The 24,126-nt window shown below is 40.6% G+C and overlaps 1 protein-coding gene across 1 annotated transcript; it reads right to left on the bottom strand.

Annotated features, from left to right (window-relative positions):
- Nucleotides 1-2,130: 2,130 nt before the first annotated feature.
- LOC137097925 (lens fiber membrane intrinsic protein-like) lies at nucleotides 2,131-8,923 on the bottom strand. Its single transcript, XM_067473387.1, has 4 exons — nucleotides 8,730-8,923; nucleotides 7,449-7,595; nucleotides 4,640-4,744; nucleotides 2,131-2,629 (listed from the first exon to the last, which is right to left on the bottom strand). The coding sequence occupies exons 1-4, from the start codon at nucleotides 8,890-8,892 to the stop codon at nucleotides 2,589-2,591; spliced, it is 456 nt and encodes a 151-aa protein (XP_067329488.1). The 5' UTR covers nucleotides 8,893-8,923; the 3' UTR covers nucleotides 2,131-2,588.
- Nucleotides 8,924-24,126: the final 15,203 nt, after the last annotated feature.

Genomic DNA, 24,126 nt, shown 5'->3' with positions numbered 1-24,126 from the left:
TCAACATGGGCAAGAACATTCAAAGATACTTTGCTTCTGCAATCAAATCAATGTAGTCTTGATGTCATGCTCTTTTGCCTCCTGCTGTCTGCAGAGAAAGGTTGGTGTTTCTCTCTTGCATGGCTTTCAAAGTGGGGTGGACAAATTCATGGATGCTACATTCAGCCATGGCTCGTAATGGCTACATAACACCTCAATTACCAAGAGAAAGTGTGTTGGCTTTTTTAAAAATTAGTGACTGTTTGCCTTCTGCCAGGAAATTAATGTGAAACATCCCGTCCTTTCCCTAATGTCCACCCCACCAGCACATTCAACTTCTGAAGCTAAAATGATGTGTTTGAAACTATCAGACGTATTATTTCCTGCTGAGATATTTTTTAAAAACATTGTAATTTGTCAATCCTAGCAGGAACATTGTAAAAGCGATAGGGATTATTACACATGATATTACACAATATTGCATAAATAAACCACAAACTGAGAAATATTTATTTCTTAATGCTACATGAATTCTGTTATATTATAAAAAAGCCAAGTGGGTGGTTCAATGTATTGTTGAAGGCTTTCACGGCCAGAATCACTGTGTTGCTGTAAGTTTTTCAGGCTGTATAGACATGTTCCAGAAGCATTCTCTCCTAACGTTTCACCTACATCTGTGGCTGGCATCCTCAAAGATTGTGAGGTCTATTCAGACCTCACAACCTCTGTGAGATGCCTGCCATAGATGCAGGCGAAACGTCAAGAGAGGATCCTTCTGGAACATGTCCATACAGCCCGAAAAACTTACAACAACCAAGTGGGTGTTGTTCTGATGTGTCTTCAAGTCACCCTGGAGTTACAGCAGTCTTTTCTTAGAGTTTTCTTGGCCAGGTTTCTTCAGGGAAGGTTTGCTAATGTCTTTCTCTCCTCTGAGGCCGAGAGAGTGTGCCTTGCCCAAGGTTACTCTCCAGTAAATAAATGAAATAATTTTTCCTTTGAATCTGGCAGCTGCTGGGACAAGGGAGGGCATGAAACTACAGAGATGAGCATTGCACTCCACCTTCTTAATACTGGATCTTGAGATATATTATAGAAAATACTTACAAACACTGTATCTTTTAAGCCAGTGTTTTCAACCTTCCTAATGCCACAACACCCTAATACAGTTCCTCATGTTCTAGTGACCCTCAACCATAAAATTATTTTTGTTGCTACTTCATAACTGTAATGTTGCTACTGTTTGGAATCGCAATGTAAATACCTGATATGCAGGATGTATTTTCATTCACTGGACCAAATTTGGCACAAATATCTAATATGCCCAAATTTGAATACTGATGGGGTTGGTTGGGGTTTTTGATTTTGTCATTTGGGAATTGTAATTGCTGGGATTTATAGTTCACCTACAATCAAAGAGCATTCTGAACTCCACCAACAATGGAATTGAACCAAACTTGGCACGCAGAACTCCCATGGCCAACAGAAAATACTGGAATGGTTTGGTGGGCATTGTCCCTAAGTTTGGGAGTTCTCGTTCACTTACATCCAGAGAGCACAGTGGACTCAAACAATGATGGATCTGGACCAAACCTGGCACAAATACTCAATATGTCCAAATGTGAACCCTGATGGAGTTTGGGGGAAATAAACTTGATATTTGGGAGCTGTAGTTGATGAGATTTACAGAAACTCAGAATTTATAGAATTATAGAATTTATACAATCAAGGGGCATTCTGAACCTCAATGATAGAATTGGGTCAAATTTCCCACAAAGAACTACTGTGTTTTCTGATGGTCTTTGGTGACCCCTCTGACGCCCCCCTGGTGACCCCCCCCCCCCCCCCGGGGTCCCAACCCTCAGGTTGAGAAACGCTGTTATAGAGACTTGCTAGTACACAAATTATTTTTGTGTACTGGCAAATAATTTTTGTGTACTCAACCCCCAGGTTGAGAAACACTGTTTTAAGCAAAAGTGCATACAAGAACACAGTGTATATCTTAATCCTTTTCCAAATTATTTATCTTTTTGAAATGTAAATTGGAAATGGGGCAGAACAAATCTGGGAAAATGAGAAAGAGAGATCTGCCTATTCCTAACGAAAGCATGTATAATGGCGAATAATCCAGATTGGACGTAGCATCATTTTCAAAGGAGGCCTTATGCTGCAAAATGTGTTTGTCCATATTGGTGTTCTCACAAAGCAAAACACTCTTGAAGCATAAACATGTGTTTATTGTGTTTGCGAAACTGGGGACGAGTTTTGAAAGCACAGTTGGGCAAAAGAATCACTCTGGAGTCTGATGCAAATGCCAGTAATGAACTTGGTTAAAAAGAGTTCCTTCCTCAATCAGGACAAAGAGAGTGTTAACAAAGCCAGGATGCAAACGAGAGATGACCCAATGCTTCTGGCTCTGCTGTGGGAAGAGAACCCAATCTGTTTCATCAATGTCCAGACCCATGATACATTGCCCCTCACAATCAAGTTTCCTTTTAGATACAGTAATTTTCTACAAATCCCATTTGCTCCATTGCAGACTGTCTGTGTCCCATTATGTAAATTCGGATGGTAAATTCTCAAAGGGCACCACAGATTTTTTTTTCACACACTCAGTTTGCTGTACTGGTGTGAAATACATAAGCAAGTCCACCTGTCAGGAAAGAAAAGTGATTGGTTAGATGAGGAATGCATGAAACAGAGTACAAAACAGTTGATTCCCTATTTGTGGGTTTGGGGTTTTTATGGATGTGATTAAAATGTTATCTCTATGGCCAGAGTCATGCTGGAGAACCAAAAGATTCCTAGAGAGAACCTCTCTTGGAGTTTTCCTCAGGAGAGGTAAAGTAGGGTCTAAATAAATATAGGAATGTCTAGGTCTTATCAGAGGCTTTCATGGCTGGAATCACTTGGTTGCTGTAAGTTTTTCAGGGTTTATGGCCATGTTCCAGAAGCATTCTCTCCTTACGTTTCACCTGTATCTATGGCAGGACTCCTCAGAGGTTGTGCTTCTGGAACATGGCCATACAGCCTGAAAACTTTCCAACAACCCAATTTCTAGGTCCCTCAGTGTCATTCTATGGTCATTGCCTGGAAAAAGTTCAGCATTGGCAGCTTTTTATCTTCAGTTTGTTTGTTTTTTGTTTGTTTTACTTTTATGGGTGTCCTATACCCCTCACCTCAGGATTGACTGTAACACAAGAAATGCCTTCACTTCTAATGTTATTTTCCTTTTCTCCACTTAGACAGAAAAAATGAAATGCAAAGATGCAGAAGGGGGGGGGGGGCTGGCTCAATAGCAGTACCTGTGAAAAAAACCTTGGAGTCCTCATGGAGAACAAGTTAAACATGAAAGCCAATGGGATTTTGGCCTGTATAAATAGGAGTCTAGTGTCTAGATCCAGGGAATTCATGCTACCCGTCTATTCTGCCTTGCTTAGACCACATGTGGAATACTGTGTCCAACTCTGGGCACCACAATTGAAGGGAGATGTTAACTCTAAGCTGGAATGTGTCCAGAAGAGGACAACTAAAATAATCAAGGGTCTGGAGAACAAGCCCTATGAGGAGCAGCTTAAAGAGTTAGGTATGTTTAGCCTGCAGAAGAGATGGCTAAGAGGAAACATGATGTGGGCCAGGTATAAGTGTGAGGGAAAGTTATAGGGAGAAGGGAGCAGGCTTGTTTTCTGCTGTCCTGGAGACTAGGACGCAATGGAACAATGTCTTCAAACTACAGGAAAGGAGATTCCACCTGAACATGAGGAAGAACTTCCTAACTGTGATAGCTGTTCAGCAGTGGAACTCTCTGCCCTAGAGTGTGGTGGTGGCTCCTTCTTACAGGCTTTTAAACAGAGATTGGGTGGCCATCTGTCAGGGGTGCTTTGAATGTGATTTTCCTGCTTCTTGGCAGGAGGTTGGACTGGATGGCCCATGAGGTCTCTTCCAACTCTATGGTTCTAAGCTATCATATTCTGTTGGTCCTCAATATGTCATCTTATGTTGAACTGCATGTCAAAGCCGACCAGCTCCAACTTGAAAGTCATTGGTTAAACTGTTGGACTGATCCCTCAAAGATCTGGGTTGTAAACTGCAACTGAGCCATGAAAGCCATTGGATTAAATGGGACCAATCTGTTCCAGCATAACATACTTGTATATCACAACATTGTTGTGAAGATTAAAACTAGAATGAAGAGAGATTTGGGTTTGCACAAATAATTGAAGGATAGACTAATAAATGGTAACAATTTCAAAAAAATCAAAACATAATATCTCAAAATAGAAGTTGTGATGTTTCCAGATATTTCCGAGTAGGAAATAATGGATTTGATAGATGCAGAAATGTTGGTCCTTCATAACCTTCATCTAGTATGGATCTGTAGTGCAAAAGTCTCTGGAAGGCTAAAGTCTCTTTGCCTTAGATATTCTAGAAGGCATAGATTTTTTAATATTTCAATGAGTCCCCTTTTGACTTCAGATCCCATAACCCTCACCCAGCATGGCCAATGGGAAGGATCTGTAGGGCAAAATGCCTGGAGTACTCAAGGCCTTTGCATTAAGGAGTCCTTCCACAAAAACTTGCAGAGGGAGGAATAAAGGGATGCATGAGACAGGATTCTGTAAAAAGGAGAAGATTTCACCGTTCCTGTTCTGGACATACTTACCGGTGATAAGGAATAGGGGGAAAGAGGCCCATCCCACGCCAAAAGACCATCCATAGTTTGAGTGTTCTGATGTGTAAATTGACATGGCAATCATGGCTGCTATTCCTGAGATCAAAAACAAAGTGTTAGCAGATGCCTCCTTTGTTTGTTTGTTTGTTTTCTTTTTTATTGTGTAAAAGAAAACAAATACATCAAATATACATAATACAGATACATCTGTCAACCATACTCACCCTCTCCCCCCACCCACGAACCACTACCCATGACTTCTGATACCACTCAATGTGAAACTAATATCTCATTAAAATCTACCCTTATCTTTATATTAATAACTCCCCCTTGCTGCTATTTTAAAGTCTACTTGTATATACCCGAGTATAAGCTGACCTGAATATAAGCCGAGGCACCTAATTTAGCACAAAAAACTGGGAAAATGTATTGACTCGAGTATAAGTCGAGGGTGGGAAATTCAGCAGCTACTGGTAAATTTCAAAATAAAATAGATCCCCATAACATTACATTAATTGAGGCATCTTTAGGTTAAATGTTTTTGAGTATTTACATAAAACTGTAATTGAAGATAAGACTGTCCAACTCTGATTAAACCATCATTCTAACCTTCTTCAATGGAAATGTGCTTATGTATCCTTCCAATAATATTAAAGAGAGTAAAATAATAAATGTAATAACAATAATAAGCAATAGAGTAATATAATAAATGTAATAAAATAATAATAGTGTGAAATAATAAATGTAACAATAATCATAAGCAATAGAGTAATATAATAAATGTAATAAAATAATAATAGAGTAAAATAATTTAAATGTAATAATAATAAATAGAGTAAAATAATGAATGTAATAATAATATAGTAAGGTACAGTGTTCCCTCGCTACTTTGCGGTTCGCTTTTCGTGGACATGCTGTTTCGTGGGTTTTTGCCTTCTGGCAATGATGGAGTGTGGAAGAGGGTTTCATCTCAGGAGAGAGGCAGCCAATCATTAAAAAAGAGAGAGAAGATACAAAAAAGTATGTAAATCATGGCCTAAATCGTGCCAGGCTTATCTTACCTCTGTTATACAAGCACCCAGGCCATTCAGGACAATTTTATACCTCCATGCTACTTGCAGATATTAATTCAGCTATAACCTACAATGTTGCAAAGTTCTGTGCAGCAGCATACAAAATCCGTCAGGGAATGACTAGTCCCAAAAGTTAACTTTGTGCCCAGTAATCTTCTTCTCTGAATCTACAATTTGGTGATGGATCTGGGCATTGTATGTTTTTACCCTGTTTCCGCTTCCCTTCTGCTCCCTCACCCATATTGTGCTTCAGTCGTTATATTTATATTTTTAATGTACCAAACATACCAAGTTTGTATGAAAATGTGACTATTTTCTGTGCTGGTCAATGACCGAAATAAATGATTTGTTTGTTTGTCATGGCCTTATAGCCCCTTATAGTTAGCAAAAAAAAAGTGTGTGGTGCCTTTAAATCTCTCCTCACTTCTGCCTCACCCTCGGAATGCTATATTTATATATATAGTCCCTACTTCATGGATTTTCACTTTTTGCGGGTGGTCCTGGAACATAACACCTGCGATAAGTGAGGGAACACTGTAATGCAAATGTAATAATAATAATAATAATAATAATAATAATAATAATAATAATAATTAGAGTAAAATAATACGTGTAATAAAGTAATAAAAATAACAGAGTAAAATAATCATTAACTTTGACTTGAGTATAAGCCAAGGGGGAGCCAAAAATATTTTTTCAGCCAAAAATAAAAAGGACTGAAAAATTGGTTTATACTCAGGTATACGGTATCTTTGTTTTACCTTCTAAATATTCAAATGCAAGCCTCCATTTTCTAACAAAGCCTTCATTATTTCCTCCTCTAATGCCACTGTACAGCTTGGTCATTTGGATATAGACAAATAATTTTCCTCTCCGGTCTTTTCCCCACTTCCATGATTTTGCTATTATTAATCTTGCAGCTTCGAAGCTGTATTGACAAACTTCTATGGCTTTACTGATGTTTTTTCACCCATTAAGCCTAAAAGGCACATTTCTTGTTTTTTTACAAACCTTTTTAGTAATTATTGTGTTTGTTTCCTTGATTACCTATTCTCAAAAAGTTTGTACCAGCCCACAAGTCCACCAAGCATGGAAGAAGGTACCTTTATGTATTTTGCATCTCCAGCATTCCCCCGATGGGATTTATATATTTTGCTTATCACCTAGGGAGTTATATAAGTTCTTTAGAAATTTTTATACATGTTTTCTCTAATGGACCTAGCTATCAAAAATTTAAAATCTCTTTTCCATAAAGATTCCCATTTTTCCAAATCAAATTTTCCCTAAATCTTTAGCCCATGAAATCAGCACTGTTTTGTTCGATTATCTTCTAAGTTGTATTCTAAAATGTATCTGTATAATCTGGAAATTGGTCCTTTATTGCCCTTCTCCAAAATGTCATCCAGTTCTGATTTTCTTTGGGGAAATTCTACTTTATTAATTTTCATAAATCTGTCATGTAGTTGGAAGTAACAAAACTAGTCATTGGTACTACCTCATTCTTCTTTGCCCACCTTAGGACACTTTGCCCAAGCCCATGAACTGTATGTGTTCTCAGGGACAGTTTCAAAGTGACTCAGATCTAGAGAAAGTTGTGTCCTTTTCAGAGATTTTATCCTCCCCTCGTGCCCCCTCAGCTCAACATTTATGGATGGATCATGGCTGAGTTAGAGAGATAGAGGAGCTGGAAGTGTCTGTGAAAACTGAGACATATTATTCAATTGTACCTGCAAATAAACTGCTGATAGCAGCAAGCTTGGCCAAGGAGAAGGAGTAAAAATGTGTCTGGAAACATGTGGCAAAGAGACTCAATAAAGACACTGCACCAGAGATCATCCCCAGGATCATGAAGGCTCGGGAAGCATTCAGTTTATCTACAGAGAATGAAAAAGGAGAGAGAAAAATAAGCAAAAGAAGTATATCAAGAAATGGACTACAAAGATAAAAGTCTAGTCATGTCCAACTCTGGGGAGTGGTACTCATCTCCATTTCTAAGCCGAAGAGCCGGCGTTGTCCATAGATGCCTCCAAGATCATGTGGCCAGCATGACTGCATGGAGTGCCGTTACCTTTCCGCAGAAGCAGTACCTATTGATCTACTCACATTTCCATGTTTTTTAACCACTAAGTTGGCAGAAGCTGGGGCTAACAGTGGGAGCTCACCCTACTCCCAAGATTCAAACCACCAGCCTTTTGATCAGCAAGTTCATCAACTCAGCGGTTTAACCTGCTGCGCCACCAGAGCCCACTTCAGTGTGATGTAATGCTTCCATCCAAGAGCAAGTATTAGAATTAAGGAAGAAAGATGCCATACCTGCCCCTTCAACTGCACTGTGAGATTCACACAATCTTTTCCAACAGATGGCTGCATTATCTATGGGGATGTGACATAATTTAACATATCCTGTCTTAGACCTTGGAGGGGATGAGTGGGTGTGTAGAAAAACCTCAAAGGGCTAGAAGTTACAGTTTTGGTGGTAGAAATGCTTCCAGAAGCAAGTTGGAAGCAAGAATATAGCAACACAACTGATTTATAGGTGCAGTTTGCTCTTTCAACAACAAAAAAGCATTTTTGTGTGTTTGGACATAGAATATGGGCAGGGGACCACAGTGGAGGGCTGGACTGCAGTCAACTAATGGAGTATATTTCTCCAGTGTACATTTTGGAAGTGTGCACATTAAACTTGCACAACAATGAGACACTCAGACAGGTACAGCAGTTTGAGTGTTGGACTGGTGAGAGATGAGGGCTCAAATCTGTCCATAAAAGCCCTGGGTGATATCAGGTCAGTCACATTCAGCCAGAGACGATATTGGCAAACTCCCTCTGAATCAATTTTGCCAAGAAATTTCCATGATTGATCCATATCAAGACATTCACATCAACAGGCTGAAAATCTGTGAACTACCTATATCATGCATTTTGCCAAGACAAAGAAATGAAGAGGACCTCAGGGTATAACTAAATATTTCTGTTCCCCCAGTTTTGAAAGTGAGGAAGAAACTTACCTGTAGGATCCTGAATGTCATAACAGTTAGAAAGGGTACAATTTTTCCATAGTCCTTCGTGTTTACTACTGTCTTCCACCCAGTAGTCAGTGCCAAGGGCAATGAGGAGAAGCAGAAGGCTGATGAAACAGCAGACTGTAGCACAGATTTGCAGGATGTGCATTGTGGGGAGTGTTTAATCTATTACTGCACAATGCAACTGAAAAGAACCTGAGGAAACAAAACCTTTGTGTTAATTCATATTAGATATAGCATGTATACCATACTATTCAACTATTCTGATTTGACAGGGACAGTACTGATTTGTTGACCCACTTTTTCATATGCTTTTAGAATGCCCCAGTTTCTCTTTCCTCCTTCCACTACCCCCTGTGTTCTCAGCTTACTTTAATTGCTGCAAGACAAGGCATGAGATAAACTGAGGACAGTAATCATGCATATGGTACATCTCTCTCATCAAAGAACTAAAGAATGTTTACAATTGAGCCCCCAGTGGCACAGCAGTTTAAACCACTGAGCTGCTGAACTTGCTGACCAAAATGTTGGTGGTTCGAATCCAGGGAGCGGAATGAGCTCCTGCTGTTAGCCCCAACTTCTGCCAACATAGCAGTTTGAAAGCATGCAAATGTATCTCAATAGATACCACTTTGGTGGGAAGGTAATGGCACTCCATGCAGTCATGCCAGCCATATGACCTTGGAGGTGTCTACGGACAATGCCAGCTCTTCAGCTTCAAAATGGAGATGAGCATCAACCCCCAGACAGTACAGGACTAGACATAATGTCAGGGGAAAACCTTTACATTTCCTACAGTGGGATAGGGAGACGCCTGCTATCCAGGCGTGAATGGAAGAAACAAAAACATTCCTGGGGAAATGTGAAGGGTATAGGACATGGAAAGAGTCCCCTGCCTCTCCCCCCAAAAATGTAAAACCTGTATTTCCATAGAGACCTTGAGCAAAAGCAGATGTGAATTTGTTTAGTGGAGGCAAGAATGAGTAAGCATTGTGGAACATTTCTACAAGGGTTACCATGTAGGCGGTTAAATAATGTATCCAATGTATGAGTCGAAGATGGATCTATAGTTATTTTTAATTTAGGATGCACCGACACTGTAGAATGAATGCAGTTTGATACCACTTTAAACTGACATAGCCCAATGCTATGGCATCGTGGTAGTTGGAGTTTTATAAGGTCTTAAGCTCCTCCACAAATGAAAGTTGATGACTCTCTAAACTGCACATCCCAGGATTCCATAAAGTGATGTCAAACTGCCTTAATCTTAGTATACAGTTTTAGTACTCTCAGTGGAAATTAATAGTTCCTACACCAATGACACAATAAAATGTATGTTTAGAAAAATGACAAATAAATGAATCTCTTTGAAAAATCACATGACAAAATGAACAGGTTTCTCTGTAAGAATGATGAAAGGAATCATTCATCCTGAGATGGTGTTTTGACAAGAATCCTGAATGACTCTCAGAAGCACAGAGAAAATGACATTGTCAGCCTTTCCCATCCATGTTCATGACACCTATCTAGATTGCAACAAGTCCTGTTATTTTAAGGCTCCTTAGTGAGATGATTACCAGTGTATACAGTACACACTGAGTGGAGGCTGTACTCTTTTCTAAATATCAGCGATGAGTGCCACAGCTTTTCTAAATTGTAAAGAAAAAGAGAGCCACTCCTCGAAATAGGGTTTTTGCAAATGTCAGATTTCAACCACAATGGATTTGGGATTATAATGTCATTTAATGAGAACAGGGTGGATGCTGGACAAATATGAGGAAGTACTTAGTAGAAAGGGCTGGACCACCAGTCATGCATATACAATTCTGAATGACTAACTTTCTGAAACACTATTACTTTTTTGTATACCCCAATCAGTTTTCCATATATAATATACTTAGATCAATGGCTCCCATGCTTTTTTTTTGACCAGGGACCACTTTGACCAGGGACTACTTGACCAGGGACCACTTTGACCAGGGACCACTTGACCAGGGATCACTTTGACCAGGAACCACTTGAACAGGGACCTCTTTGACCAGGGACTACTTTACCACGGGCCACTTTGACCAGGGACCACTTGACCAGGGACCACTTGACCAGGGACCACTTTGACCAGGGGCCACTTGACCAGGAGACACTTGACCAGGGACCAGTTGACCAGGGACCACTTGATCAGAAACCACTTGACCAGGGACCACTTGACTAGGGACCGCTTGACCAGGGACCACTTTGACAAAAGACCACTTTGACCAGGGTCCAGCCTCCAACATTAATGCCAGAAGGGTTATGAATCAGTTTTCAGTCAACTTTAGATTGGGTTTGGGGTGCTGCTTCAGAAAATTGCATTGGATAGACCACATTAGCTCTAGTTTCTGATACAGAACATATGCCATGGTCAGAAACAGGGAAGGAGTGGCAGGTGGTGTGAAAGGAGCACACAAGTTTAGAACCACTGAGTTTGATGGTGGTGACATCACTGGTACAAAATTCAACTTCGGCTCAGAGTCGATACCAACTTTTTCTTGATGAACAGAAAAATGAAATATATGGAAAAAAAATTGGGTGGAGGGCAATTTTGAAAATTTCAGCTCAGTTTTCAAGGGTGCCAATATTATTTTTCACACAGTAATTGCACAAAAAGTGGGGAAGTTCATAAAAAGAGTGGGTGGTTATTTTTTTAACTTGTCTGCTTAAAAAAATTCATTAACAAAAAAGCTAACTTATCTTAAATTTGGGTGTTGATACTTTCTTCTTCTCGTTTGGTTATGGCATTCTGTTTTGCAGTTACAGATTCATAATCTGTTCACAGATATTAAACTGCTCCATATCAATAAGTAGTCTCTCTGTAGCACTGCATAAGTATTTCCCCCATCCCACATGAACAATCATATAGAGGAAATCTTTTCAGGTTCCAGTTGGGCACAAGAAGGATTATGTTTCCACACTCCTGCTGCCAGCAAGTGAAGCTACAACAAGAACTTACAATGATCCTTCATCTAATTATTTTGACTTCATTTGCTGGTGGAAAAGACTTGGAAACCTCCTCTTTCTTGTACCTCAATTTGAAGTTGAATGGATGCTCTTTGCTGGATCCAACTGCTGGATATTAAGGGAGACTCTAGATGTTGGCCCAGGATATATTATTTAGTAACACACTTAGTCCAAGTAGCTAGTGTAGAATATCTATGAGTGTTTTGAGTATTATGAGTTCTGTTATGGTGGTAGATAGTAGGCGATGGTAGTGACAATCACCCCACCATCCTATCTGGTTCTCCTCAATGTTCTTTCACTTGAATCTCCTATATTTGCCTTTGGACTTTGTCCAGCCATCAGTACTGAACTAAAATTCCACTGACAGTCAAGCTGTTTTCTGTATGAATCAATGAAAACTTTTCAATTCAAAGCTTATGGGAGTCCCATTATTTCAGTAGTTCTTACTCTGGCTGAAACTAATTGTGGGTTTAGTCTCAGTCAGTTGTCTAGATGGGACTTGTTTCAAACAGGCAAGAAAATGTTACTGAACTTCATACAGCATCTGGATAATGTTACCTATTGAAACTTCTTGTTTATGACCTCTTGGCTACAGTGAAGTTCATAGGGGTGTGCAATTTGGTTAAACCCTGTGTCATTTTTGGTGTCCTGATTTAGGTGCTCCCGTCCCTGATCTGTTTTTTGGGAGTGTCCTGAATTATAGCAAGCAAAATTCTGTTTTTCAATCCAGCATTTCTATACTTTTCTCCACCTGAGTGAGATTTGTGGCATTTTGAGTGGGCTTATTTTGCACTTTGGTAATTTTTGTTTGAAAATTGCGCAATGTTTTTGCACAAAATTATGTAACCCTTTTGAATGAATATTGTTGGGGTTTTCATAGAAATACAGTGCTGTGTGCACACACACAAAAACACAAACCCTTGGGGTCTTGAACACCTTACAGATTTGGGATTGACAAATTGCACAAAATTAAAAAAAAAAACAAAGTACATAAGCCTGTGCAATAATATTTTCTGTGCAAAAATATCATGTGAATATTTTGTGTAAAATAAGTTCCAGACTGCTAATAGGCTTTGCAAACTCCACAGGTTTGTAATTCATATTTGCATTTTCCCCAAAATATACATACTTTAGAGTAGTGGTTCTCATCATGTGGGTCCCCAGATGTTTTGGCCAACTCCCAGAAATCTTAACAGCTGGTAAACTGACTGGGATTTCTGGGAGTTGTAGGCCAAAACACCTGCTCTAGAGCTCTCTAATGGGGACTTAGATTGCGTTCTGCCCCTTTGCGCCTTTTCCTCATTTGAGTTTTTCTTTGAGGATATTATGCTTCTTTATTACTGGCCTGATCACCCATCTTCTAAAAGTACTTCTGTAGTCTTAGACAATGAATATTTAAAATTCTTTTCTCCTTGCCACCTCCTAGTCATTGAATATCAAGATGGTAAATAAATGTGGTCAGTAATCTGGGTCTTGGAGAAAGATTCTGCAGACTAGGATTGGAATCTGTACTCAGCCATGGAAACCCATTAGGGGACCTTGGACAGGTCCCAATCTCTCAGCTTCAGAAGAACGCATGGGCAAACCAAATCTTGCCAACAACCCTTCTTCCTCAATACTTAGACCATAAGTTGAACACAACTTGAATACATACAAGAACTCTAGCTTTGTCTGCATAATGTGCATGGGATCTTCTGTTGAAAAGATGAACAGCAGTTATGTTCATACAACTGAAAAGCATGAAAAGTGAAAGCCATGCCATGCAAACTCTTTATGAATAAATGATGAACAAAGTTGAGATAACTGATCCAGGATCTCTCCATAGAAAAACTATTCTTTCCTAGAAACATGCCATTTACCTTGAAGCTGGAGTTCCTTCTCTTTTTCAAAGGAGATCTCAGACTGAGATTGTACGAACTGAACTGGAGACGTGGGTATTTTCCTTGAAATGTCTCAAAAGATGACGTGAAGAGCAGAAACCAGGAGAGTAGAATTGAATGAAAGATCCCTTCCTCCTCTTACATATTTATAGTTGACTCCACCTTGAACTTGATTCTTTCTTTCAAAGTTTCAAGGTGGAGTTGGGCATGGTCTACACATTTCAGCAAAATGGAATTTATAATGACAATGGTGAATATACTTTTGGAATTATTGGGTGGTGGGGGGAATAGCAAGACCTGTTTTGTTGGGTTGACTAAAACACATTTATTTATTTAACCTTGCCAGGATTTGTAATAATCCTAAATAATATGCACAAAACAAAGAAAGCAGGAGCTACCTCGTCTTGTCCTTCAACTAAAAAGAGGCACACCTAATCATGACTTAGAGCTCCTCACCTGGACACGCCTTTTCAGATGTTGAGAGAGTCCTGAATAGAGCACGGTCTCTCCCAAATCCCACATATATGTTTGGATGGGACAGTTTGACCCCAAAACGTGTTGATAACTCACTCTTATGTTCCTGATCTGAATGACAAATATCACAAATCCTCCATTATATTAATGGAAGTGCTTAAGATTGTTCAATGATGTTCTTACATGCCTTGCATTTATATATTTATATATGATGACCCTTCCTTGAGAAGCTAAAACAACAGGCCTAAATCCTGCTGTTAGACTAGTTTCAAGTAGAATAGACGCACTGAAACAATTGAGTTTAACTACATGCTGACTCACAATTGATGGTTTTATCAAACTTCTTATGTCGCTCTAAATTTCCTAGAATGATTCCAAAGACAAAATCCAAACTTATTTTTTGTTTGAGAATATATTATATATATATTCTCTCTCTCTTTCTATATATATATATATATATATATATATATATATATATATATAGGATGCAAATAAGAAGGTTCTTGGTACATGCCAAAAGAAAATAAAACAATATACAGTGTTCCCTTGCTACTTCACATTTCGCTTATTGCGGACGCGCTGTTTCACGGGGAGCAGCAAGGGAACACTGTATAGCTCCTCTCCATTCCTTCCTCACCAGGCTGGGCACCCAAGGGGGGCTCTGAGGCAGGGAGCAGTGGAGGCAGCGAGAAGGAGGAGGCCAGCGCTGAGTGTGTGGAGTGTCTCTACCCTGCCTTGGAGGCCCCTTGGGTGCCCAGCCTGTCAAGGAAGGGGCCTCTGAGGTGGGGAGCAGCGGAGGCAGCAAGGAGGAGGAAGCCACTGCTGAAAAGGGTCTTGTCAGTGGCGTCCTTCTCCTTGCTGCCTCTGCTGTTCTCTGCTCCTTCCTTGCCCAACCTGGCGAGGAAGGGGCTTCCGAGGCAGGGAGCAGTGGAGGTGGTAAGGAGCAGGCCACCGCGAAGTAGGAACACTCTGCCCACTCGAGTGGGCACAGTGTCCCTACTTCACAGATTTTCACTTATTATGGGTGGTCCTGGAGCACCCATTATAAGTGAGGGGTCACTGTAATGCTCTGTCTTTCTACTTCTCAATCAGTTTCCAGTCGAGGTGTGTGACTCGGCAAAAAAACATACCCCTGAGACAGCCCCCTTTCCACAGAATGATGCTTGATTTATCCGTAAGTCATGTCAACATCATAATTTTGTTCTCAAATTCTGTCCATGACTAATATATCAATACTAGCTAAACCTAGCCATGCTTTACTGTGGCTCAGTTTGATATGAAATCAATGTGAAAATATTGTTGTGAACATGGATTCAGTTCAATACCCTGCCTTGCATTGCTGTGTCTATGTGGAATGAAAAGAAAGGAAAGAAAAAGGTTTTTTCTTTCTTTCAGAAATCATTTTTTATTGTAAGGTTAGCGGATTAGCCACATTTTTGGTTTGTCCATTTTCTGCATAAACATAAAGATCCGATGATTCACACACTCTGGAGCATGCAATGCATAATTGCCTGTGAGAGAAGCAATTGTTTTCCAATTTCAAACCGCATACTCACAAAAATTGTCCCTGCGCTTTATTGATAGTCATAGCAAACACAAGGCATATTGGAAATTGAAGTCGAACACCATGTCAGTCAGAATGAGTGGTATTTGTGGAAGTATGTCTTCACCTTCGTGAGGTCCATTCAGAATTGTTGCTTCAATTAGATTGTTCATCAATTTTTAACTACTACTAATTGGCCAAGGTCCTGCAAATCCCATAATCTGTGGTCCATCCTCCTCCTATCGCCACCAGGACATGGTGGGTCATGGGGGTCTGTGTGACAAGTTTGGTCTTGGTCTCCCATGGGTGTGAGTTACAGTGGTCTGTGGGAGCCCAATTGGATGAAAGTACTGCAAATCCCATTATCCATGGTCCATCCTCCCACAATCCACACCAGGACATAAAGTGGGTCATGGGGGGTCTGTGTGCCAAGTTTGGTCCAGGTCCCTCATTTGTGGGGGTCGCAGTGATCTGCAGAAGGAAATTCAGGTGAAAGTACTGCAAATCCCATTATCCATGGTCCATCCTCCCACAATCCACACCAGGACGTAAAGTGGGTCATGGGGTGTCTGTGTGCCAAGTTTGGTCCAGGTCCCTCATTTGTGGGGGTCGCAGTGATCTGCAGAAGGAAATTCAGGTGAAAGTACTGCAAATCCCATTATCCATGGTCCATCCTCCCACAATCCACACCAGGATGTAAAGTGGGTCATGGGGGATTGTTATGCAAGGTTGTGTCAAAATGTCGAGTCAATTGACCAGCTACTTTTTGAGTTTTGTGAGCACAAACATATGCAGGCTGTGTTATAAAGATACATATACTGACTGTTTTCTATTCATGATCCCTACTTGGGTTGGCTCTACAATATAGAATTAATGCATTTTGATTCTATTTTAACTGCTATAGCTCAGTGCTATAGAAAACAGTCACCAGCATTCTTTGGCAGAGATGGCAAAAGACCTTGCAAAGTTATGCCTGTTGGTCTCCGCCACCCTCCCTCTTATATTTCAGTGACAAGCCAGTGCAAGGTTTGTTGGGTTTGTTTTACGTGTTCGAGTCAGAACAAAAGACTTCAAAAAAAAAAAGGGGGGGGGGGACAAAATTCCATGTGAATATACACAAAAGAAAGAAAGTGTAAATACAACAACATATTTTTCTACAAGTCCCAACACATCTGTCTTGTCTTACCCTGTCTGAAGACAACCCAAAAGAGGCAAGTTCTTTCATCTGAGTTAGGTAGTAAAAACAGTAGTACAAGGGGAAAGTAAGAAAAGTGCAAATTTTGCCAACATTTGTGGGGGAAAAATATCTCAGTTTAATTATTGAGGAGGAGATCTCTGTGGTGGGTTTTGGTCGTCAAATACTTAATTGGTCACTTTTGGTAATGATGGGCATGCTAAGAAAAGTTACTATGTTCCGGTTGGGCAGTGGATAGGACAGAAAAGACTTCAGGGCTTGTTGTGGCTTTCTAAAAGACCTTCTCAGTTGAGGCCCCTTGGCTTTGGAACTCCCTCCCTGTCCACCTTCCACAAGGACAGGGATGTTCGGCTGTGCTTTTAACTAGGCAATTCCCTTGACAGCTGACTCCAGTTAGGACCCAAGCACTTTAGGATTGTTATATCCAAATCCTTAATGGTAAACCATTCTTACTCTCATTGCTGTTATATGATATTTGCACTTTACTCATTAGCTCTGTCCTTTAATGCTATGGCACCAGATTGCCCACCTATGACGAGACATTGAACTTTGCTATTGATTGTTGGCTTTGATGTTCATTTTATACACTGTTTAATGTTGTTATTATTTTGTTATATTGCTTTTGTTATTATTTTGTTGATATGCATTTTAATGTGTTATGTTTTAACTGTTTTGTTGGACTAAGCCCCATGTAAGCCAACCCGAATCCCTTCAGGGAGATGGAGGCGGGGTACAAAAATAAAGTTGTTGTTGCTATTATTATTATTATTATTATTATTATTATTTATTATTATTGCTTGGAATGAGAGAGTAAAGGGTGAGGGGGTGACTCAGGAAAAGCCCCATTGTAGTTCGCAAGCATAATTGAGTCTGTTTGGATGAAAATGCGAGGAAGTTCCTCCAAATCCTGTAGAGGGAAAAGCTTCAGCACGTCTTATCTTATTTATTATTATTTATTTAGGACATTTATATCCTGTCCTATCTCAACCTCCACAGAGGGACTCAGGATAGCTACCAACAACATATATATATACATATTAAATAAAAACAGTATAAAACATCATAAAAACATTAAAGCAATCGCCAATCCAAGTTGTCATCTCAAGAACAGTCCATCAGAGTCCATTAAAACCATAGCTTTACCATCAAGTCCATCTAGTCCGCAAAGGCCTGATCCCACAGCCAGGATTTCACTTTTTTCCAGAACATTTCCACCAGATTCTCAGGATGGTCTTCCAACTATGATCAGCCGAGAGGGGCAGACAAAGAATTTTGCTTGGACTTCAGGATCTATGGTGCACACATGTCCTTGGAGGTGGTCAGAGGGAGTGACACCTCGCCCAGGAACTAGGCTCACTAGGTGGCCATTAAGCCATGAGTTATATTTTGCATTTTTACAGATTTTCCCTCTACAGGTTATTACAAGTTCCTTCAATAAATAGGTCATAAAATGGCCCTTTAGACCCATTTTCTTGTGTCTGACTCTTTATTTCATGGTGGGAGGTCAAGCAGCATTTGCAGCCCTGAGACCCGTAAACTGGGCTGCTGAGACTTCCCAAAATCTCGATATTGCCCTCACCCCATTTTTCCAGGTTGATTATGCTGGGTTATTTTTTTCCTTTAGAACATGGCAAGCATGTTCAAACTACAATGGTTTCTTTCCCAATTCTGCCAAGTTCACCAAACCTTCCAAAAAAAAGAGAAAAAAATGTCCAAAAGCTAGCCAAGATGCTGGTGTTACTGAGTGGCAGAGTAAAAGGTAGAAAATAATCTTCACCAGTAGCATAGTTGCCCATCCCTGATTCATGTCAATAAAAGTGACATTAGATGATTCAATATTCTTTTTTTTTTGTCTGTTTCCTCTTCCTTAATCTGCAATGTTCTGAATGACAAGCAAAACTACAAAAAGCTCTTGGAAGTAGAGATGGGTGACCATGAACTTACTCAAATGCACAACTTTCTTCTGAAATGCAATAGAAAGAATTTGAGGAGATTTTTATTGCATCAAAGACAAAGCATAACTGACAGGTTCCTCCTCTGAGGTAGAGGAAGTATTAGCTTTTTCCAAATCTGCTGAAAGCCAGCATTCAGTAGGAACAGAAAGGAGCGCGAGAGAACAGACAAAATACCCAGGGAATCAAGGCAGTAAAACTTTTTATCCTGATTTTCTAAGATTCCAGATGTTTTAGCCCAGGTATGGGCAAACTTGGCCCTCCAGGTGTTTTGGACTTCAACACCCAGAAATCCAAGCCAGTTTACCAGATGTTGGGAATTATGGAAGTTGAAGTCCAAAACACCTGAAGGGCCAAAGTTTATCCATACTTGCTTTAGCCCCTCTATAGCTCAGAAACTCAGTCAGAAAAGGACATAGCCTCCGATCTTCCCCAACCCTCTGTTATTCTGTGAGACAAGTCATCACAATAGTAACCTCTGAAGTGTAATTTAAAAGGACTTGGTTAAATGAAAATGCAAACCAGAAAGGCAAAGGGGAGGGTCACTTATCCTGATTTCTGGCCTGCAGTTAATGCTCTAGGTAAATAATACATTCATCATGTTTTGGCATATAGACAAAAGTCTCCTTTGTTTGGTTTTTTTGTTGCTTGGCATATTTGAAGCATAGTTAGATAACTAACCACAAGCCAAGCTGGTCATATGAGGTTAGAATACCTTTACTTCTTCACACCCATGAGTATACCTTTAGGAGAAAGTCATGACAAGCTATTCCTGAGTTGTTCAGGTTCTCCACACAATGCCTTCAAACAATGCTGCTGAGTACGCATGCCCAGTGTGGAACACATCCCACCATGTGAGAACAGTGGACGTTGTCTACACCCAACAACGCTGGAGAAATGATACTGTTTTGCCGGTAGTGCACCACCTGACATCCGTCAGGAAGTAACAGCCTGTAATGAAAGGACCAAGGCAATGACATCTCTGGCCTATTCTCTGTTAAGCTATCAACCAGCAAGCTAACACCTTAAATTAAGAAATAACTTTCTAAGATTTACAGAGATACTTGCAGGAACACCTAAGCAAGCAAGAGTCCAAAAGTGGCAGGCAAAAACCCAAAACTTCAATCAGTGCCTGATACCAGATGACTCCCTCCTGGGCTCATAGAAGATCGGGTGACCTTGAAGGTTCTGAACAGGCTGTGCTCTGGCACCACAAGATGCAGAGCTAACCTTAAGAAATAGGGCTACAAAGTGGAGTCCACAACATGCGAGTGTGAAGAAGAGCAAACAACAGGCCACCTATTACAATGCAACCTGAGCTCTGCCACATGCACAATGAAGGACCTTTTCACAGCAACCCCAGAGGCACTCCAAGTGGCCAGCTTCTGGTCAAAGACATTTAGTATAATGTCAAGTTTTTAACTTTGTGTTTCTAAATAAATTATAACTGTACCCTCAACTCGCTTCTGACATGATAAATAAAATATGCACTTGAATTTCTCTCGCTATGGAGAGGTTTTCCATTGAGGTTTATCTTTTCATTGATTATGAGATTTATATTTTTAAAAAGCTTTTAATATAGGGTGGAAGACAGGGATACGGAACATAAAGCCTCCAGATGTCACCATACTATCACTTCTATCACTCTTTAGTATTGGCTATCATGATAGCGTTAGTAGGAATTGTGGTGAATCAGCATTTGGATTGCCAGCTGTACTCCACTGCTTGGAAACCTTTCTCCACCAGCCAAAAGAGAGTGGTCTCCAGCTGCCCATCTTACCACCATCCAGAGAAGGACAAGGATCCACAGCATTTACTGTCTTTTCTGACATCCGTATCATTTGGAAACATTTATGTCCATACTGATGCATCAAACTTAACATCAAATAGTTTTCACTTCAGACCTCACAACCTCTGAGGATGCCTGCCATAGATGCAGGCGAAACATCAGGAGAGAATGGTGGTTCTCAACCTGTGGGTCCCCAGGTGTTTTGGCCTACAACTCCCAGAAATCTCAGCCAGTTTACAGCTGTTAGGATTTCTGGGAGTTGAAGGCCAAAATATCTGGGGACCCACAGACTGGGAATCACTGTTCTAGAACATAGCCATATATCCCAAAAAACCTACAACAACCCAATACCTTGAAATATTTCGAATAACAAGAGACTGTCCACCATACCATTGAGATGGGAACCTTCTCTTTGAGAGATATATCAATCAATATTGAGACTAACAGGCTCTAACTTCCAATTATTAATGTTAACTGTTTCAATGCCTAAACATTAACAACCATGCATGAGGCAGTTATTACACAAAGAAATTTGAAACCTTGTTTTTAAATTGCTTAATAATGGTGAAAGAATTCTTTCATAAGGAACAAGTAGGTTGTGAAACAAAATGTTGCCCTATGGACTTCTCTTTTTAAGCCGGACAGCCAGGTTCCCCTCAAAGGATACTCCATTCCATTTTCTCTTGTTTCTGCTTCCCTGTTATTTTCCCTTCTCAAACTCATCCAGCATTTGTGGCATACCCAATCTTCATTTGGCTTCCTTTTCAGCACACACAAACACACCTGCCCATTGGTGCATCATTCCACATCTTTGATTGAAATGGACTGGAGTCCAGAAAGGTCTGCGCAATATAAAACTTGTTTTAAGGTGCCATAGAATTCCTTGTAAAAGAATGTGTGTACCCTGCCTCTATAAAAAAATTGGAATAAAATCATTGACCAAAATGGTAGATCAGCTACATAGTTATGTAATTACCTAAGTTACACAACTAAGTAGTGGCCTGTGTCTACAGGTCCGCAGTTTGGGTGTCCTCCTGGATTCATCACTTATGCTTGAGGCTCAGGTGTCGGTGATGGTCGGGAGGGCCTTTGCACAATTAAGACTCGTGCGCCAACTGTGACCGTACCTTGTGAAGGCGGATCTGGCCAGGGTGGTCCATGCCTTAGTCACCTCTAGACCGGATTACTGTAATGCACTCTACGTGGGGCTGCCCTTGAAAACGGCTCGGAAATTCCAGATGGTCCAGGTTGTTAACCGGGGCTCCTTACAGGGAGCGGTCAACCCTCCTGTTCAAGGAGCTCCACTGGCTGCCATTCATTTTCTGAACCCAATTCAAGGTGCAGGTTCTTACCTACAAAGCCCTGACCGGTTTGGGACCCGCCTACGTGACTGCATCTCTGTATATGAATCCACATGATCTCTTCGATCATCTGGAGATGCCCTGCTCACGCTCCCACCTGCATCGCAAGCGCGATGGTGGGGACAAGGGAGAGGACCTTTTCGGTGGTGGCCCTTCAGCTCTGGAACTCACTTCCTAAGGACATCAGGCATGCCCCAAATTTGGCAGTCTTTAAGAGGAGCTTGAAGACGTGGTTGTTCCAGTGTGCCTTCCCAGAATAATGATCCCATAGCACTTTGTCCTCTAAAGCACTTTATATATTTAGGTCTGCTTATATGTTCCCACAAATTGCCCTATCACTTTTTCGTCCATGTCCAGCATTATTTTTAATCTTTTAATTTTAATTACATTTGGCCTACCCATAGTTTTTAAAGTGTGTTGTCCTATTGATATTGTATGTGTTATTGGTTTATTGTTTTGTTATTTTAAATTGCTTGTATTGTTATTGTTATTGCTTGTATTGTTGTATTTTGGGCTCGGCCTCATGTAAGCCACACCGAGTCCCTTGGGGAGATGGTAGCGGGGTATAAATAAAGTGTTGTTGTTGTTGTTGTTGTTATTATTATTATTATTATTTAGGTCAACCAGTGGGTCCCCAGATGTTTTGGCCTTCAATTCCCAGAAATCCTAACAGCTGGTAAACTGGTTGGGATTTCCAGGAGTTGTAGGCCAACCTTCATAATGCCACGACCCCTTAATACAGTTCCTCATGTTGTGGTAACCCCCAACCATCAAATTATTTTTGTTGCTACTTAATTGGTATAGTGTGAAAGGAACACAGGCCTGCTGTTGCATAGTGAAAAGTATTATTTATTTATTTATTTATTTGCTTTATTTGTATACTGCTCTTCTCAGCCCTTAGGCGACTCAGCGGTTAACAACACAGTTTCAATATACATGGTACAAAATCATTGGACATTTAAAGCAATAGTAAACAATTAATTAATCAGCAAACATCAACATCAATATCAATATAACAAATCCATCACGTCTCATCGATAAAATCAGAATCCAGACTCATTATCCTTATTCCGTGTTCCAATAATTGATTGCACTGCCTAGTCAAATGCCTGTTCGAAAAGCCAGGTCTTCAATTTCCTCCGGAATGCCAACAGGGAGGGGGCCGATCTGATCTCTGTAGGTAGGGTGTTCCACAGCCAAGGGGCCACCACTGAAAAGGCCCTGTCTCTCGTCCCCGCCAGGCGCGCTTGTGAAGCTGGTGGGATCGAGAGAAGGGCCTCCCCAGACGATCTTAATGTCCTAACTGGTTCATAGGAGGAGATGCGTTCGGACAGGTAGATCGGGCCCAAAACCATTTAGGGCTTTAAAGGCTGAAGCCAGAACTTGAATTGTGCCCGGTAGCAAATTGGCAGCCAGTGGAGCTGGCGCAACAGAGGAGTTGTATGCTCCCTGAGTGCCGCTCCTGTTCGCATCCTGGCTGTTGATCGTTGGACCATTTGGAGCTTCCGAGCAGTTTTCAGAGGCAACCCCACGTAGAGAGCGTTGCGGTAGTCTATACGGGATGTTACTAGAGCGTGGACTACCGTGGCCAAGTACTCATTTTGATGCAAAACACCTTTTCCTCTGACATAAGTGTTGTAAAAAGACAGATCACACAAAATCTCCTAATCATTGTATTTGCAAAATTTCAAAACAAACTTTGTGAAAAGAATTACACCAAGGTCTGATTCAGAAGCTAGCAATTAACTAGTTACAAAAAAAGAATTCCTTCCTAAAATACAGGTATGTATGTGTATGATGGAGAAGAGAAAAGGGGTGGAGATGACAGCAGAACCAGATCTCTTCCATCAAAGTCCAAATCCATTCAACATTTGTTTTTACACCGGGTTGCCTTTTATAAATAATGGCTTGCTCCAAGTTCAGCTTACATGCTGTGTCTGTGCTCCATTGTACTTGTCTAACTCCAAAAATCATGATCTTGAAAGGAAGCACAGATTTTTCTGCATGTTCATTCTGTTGTCACACTTTGTAATGCAAATGCAACACCACCTGCCAAAAAAGAAACGTTTGGGTGAGATGCTGCTTTCTGTGCTGCTGGATTTTTCAGCCCAGAATCAGACTGAAATATGGACCAACAGCAACCTAAGTGGTGCACTACTATGAGGGCTCCCTTTATGATATGGTTATGCCAGTC

This window comes from Anolis sagrei, chromosome X (assembly GCF_037176765.1).
Source record: "Anolis sagrei isolate rAnoSag1 chromosome X, rAnoSag1.mat, whole genome shotgun sequence".
In the NCBI taxonomy this organism is placed as follows: Eukaryota; Metazoa; Chordata; class Lepidosauria; order Squamata; family Dactyloidae; genus Anolis; species Anolis sagrei.
Note: the sequence above shows the minus strand (reverse complement) of the source record. Positions and strands in the feature narration are given on the sequence as shown.

Bases quoted from the DNA above. Each gene is read 5' to 3' on its own strand.
- LOC137097925 (XM_067473387.1), bottom strand. From the start codon at position 8,892: ATGCACATCCTGCAAATCTGTGCTACAGTCTGCTGTTTCATCAGCCTT. The intron at 4,745-7,448 runs GTACAATTGAAT...TTTTGATCTCAG, and splicing joins TATCAGCAGTTTATTTGCAG to GAATAGCAGCCATGATTGCC. The intron at 2,630-4,639 runs GTAAGTATGTCC...CTTTCCTGACAG, and splicing joins CCCCCTATTCCTTATCACCG to GTGGACTTGCTTATGTATTT.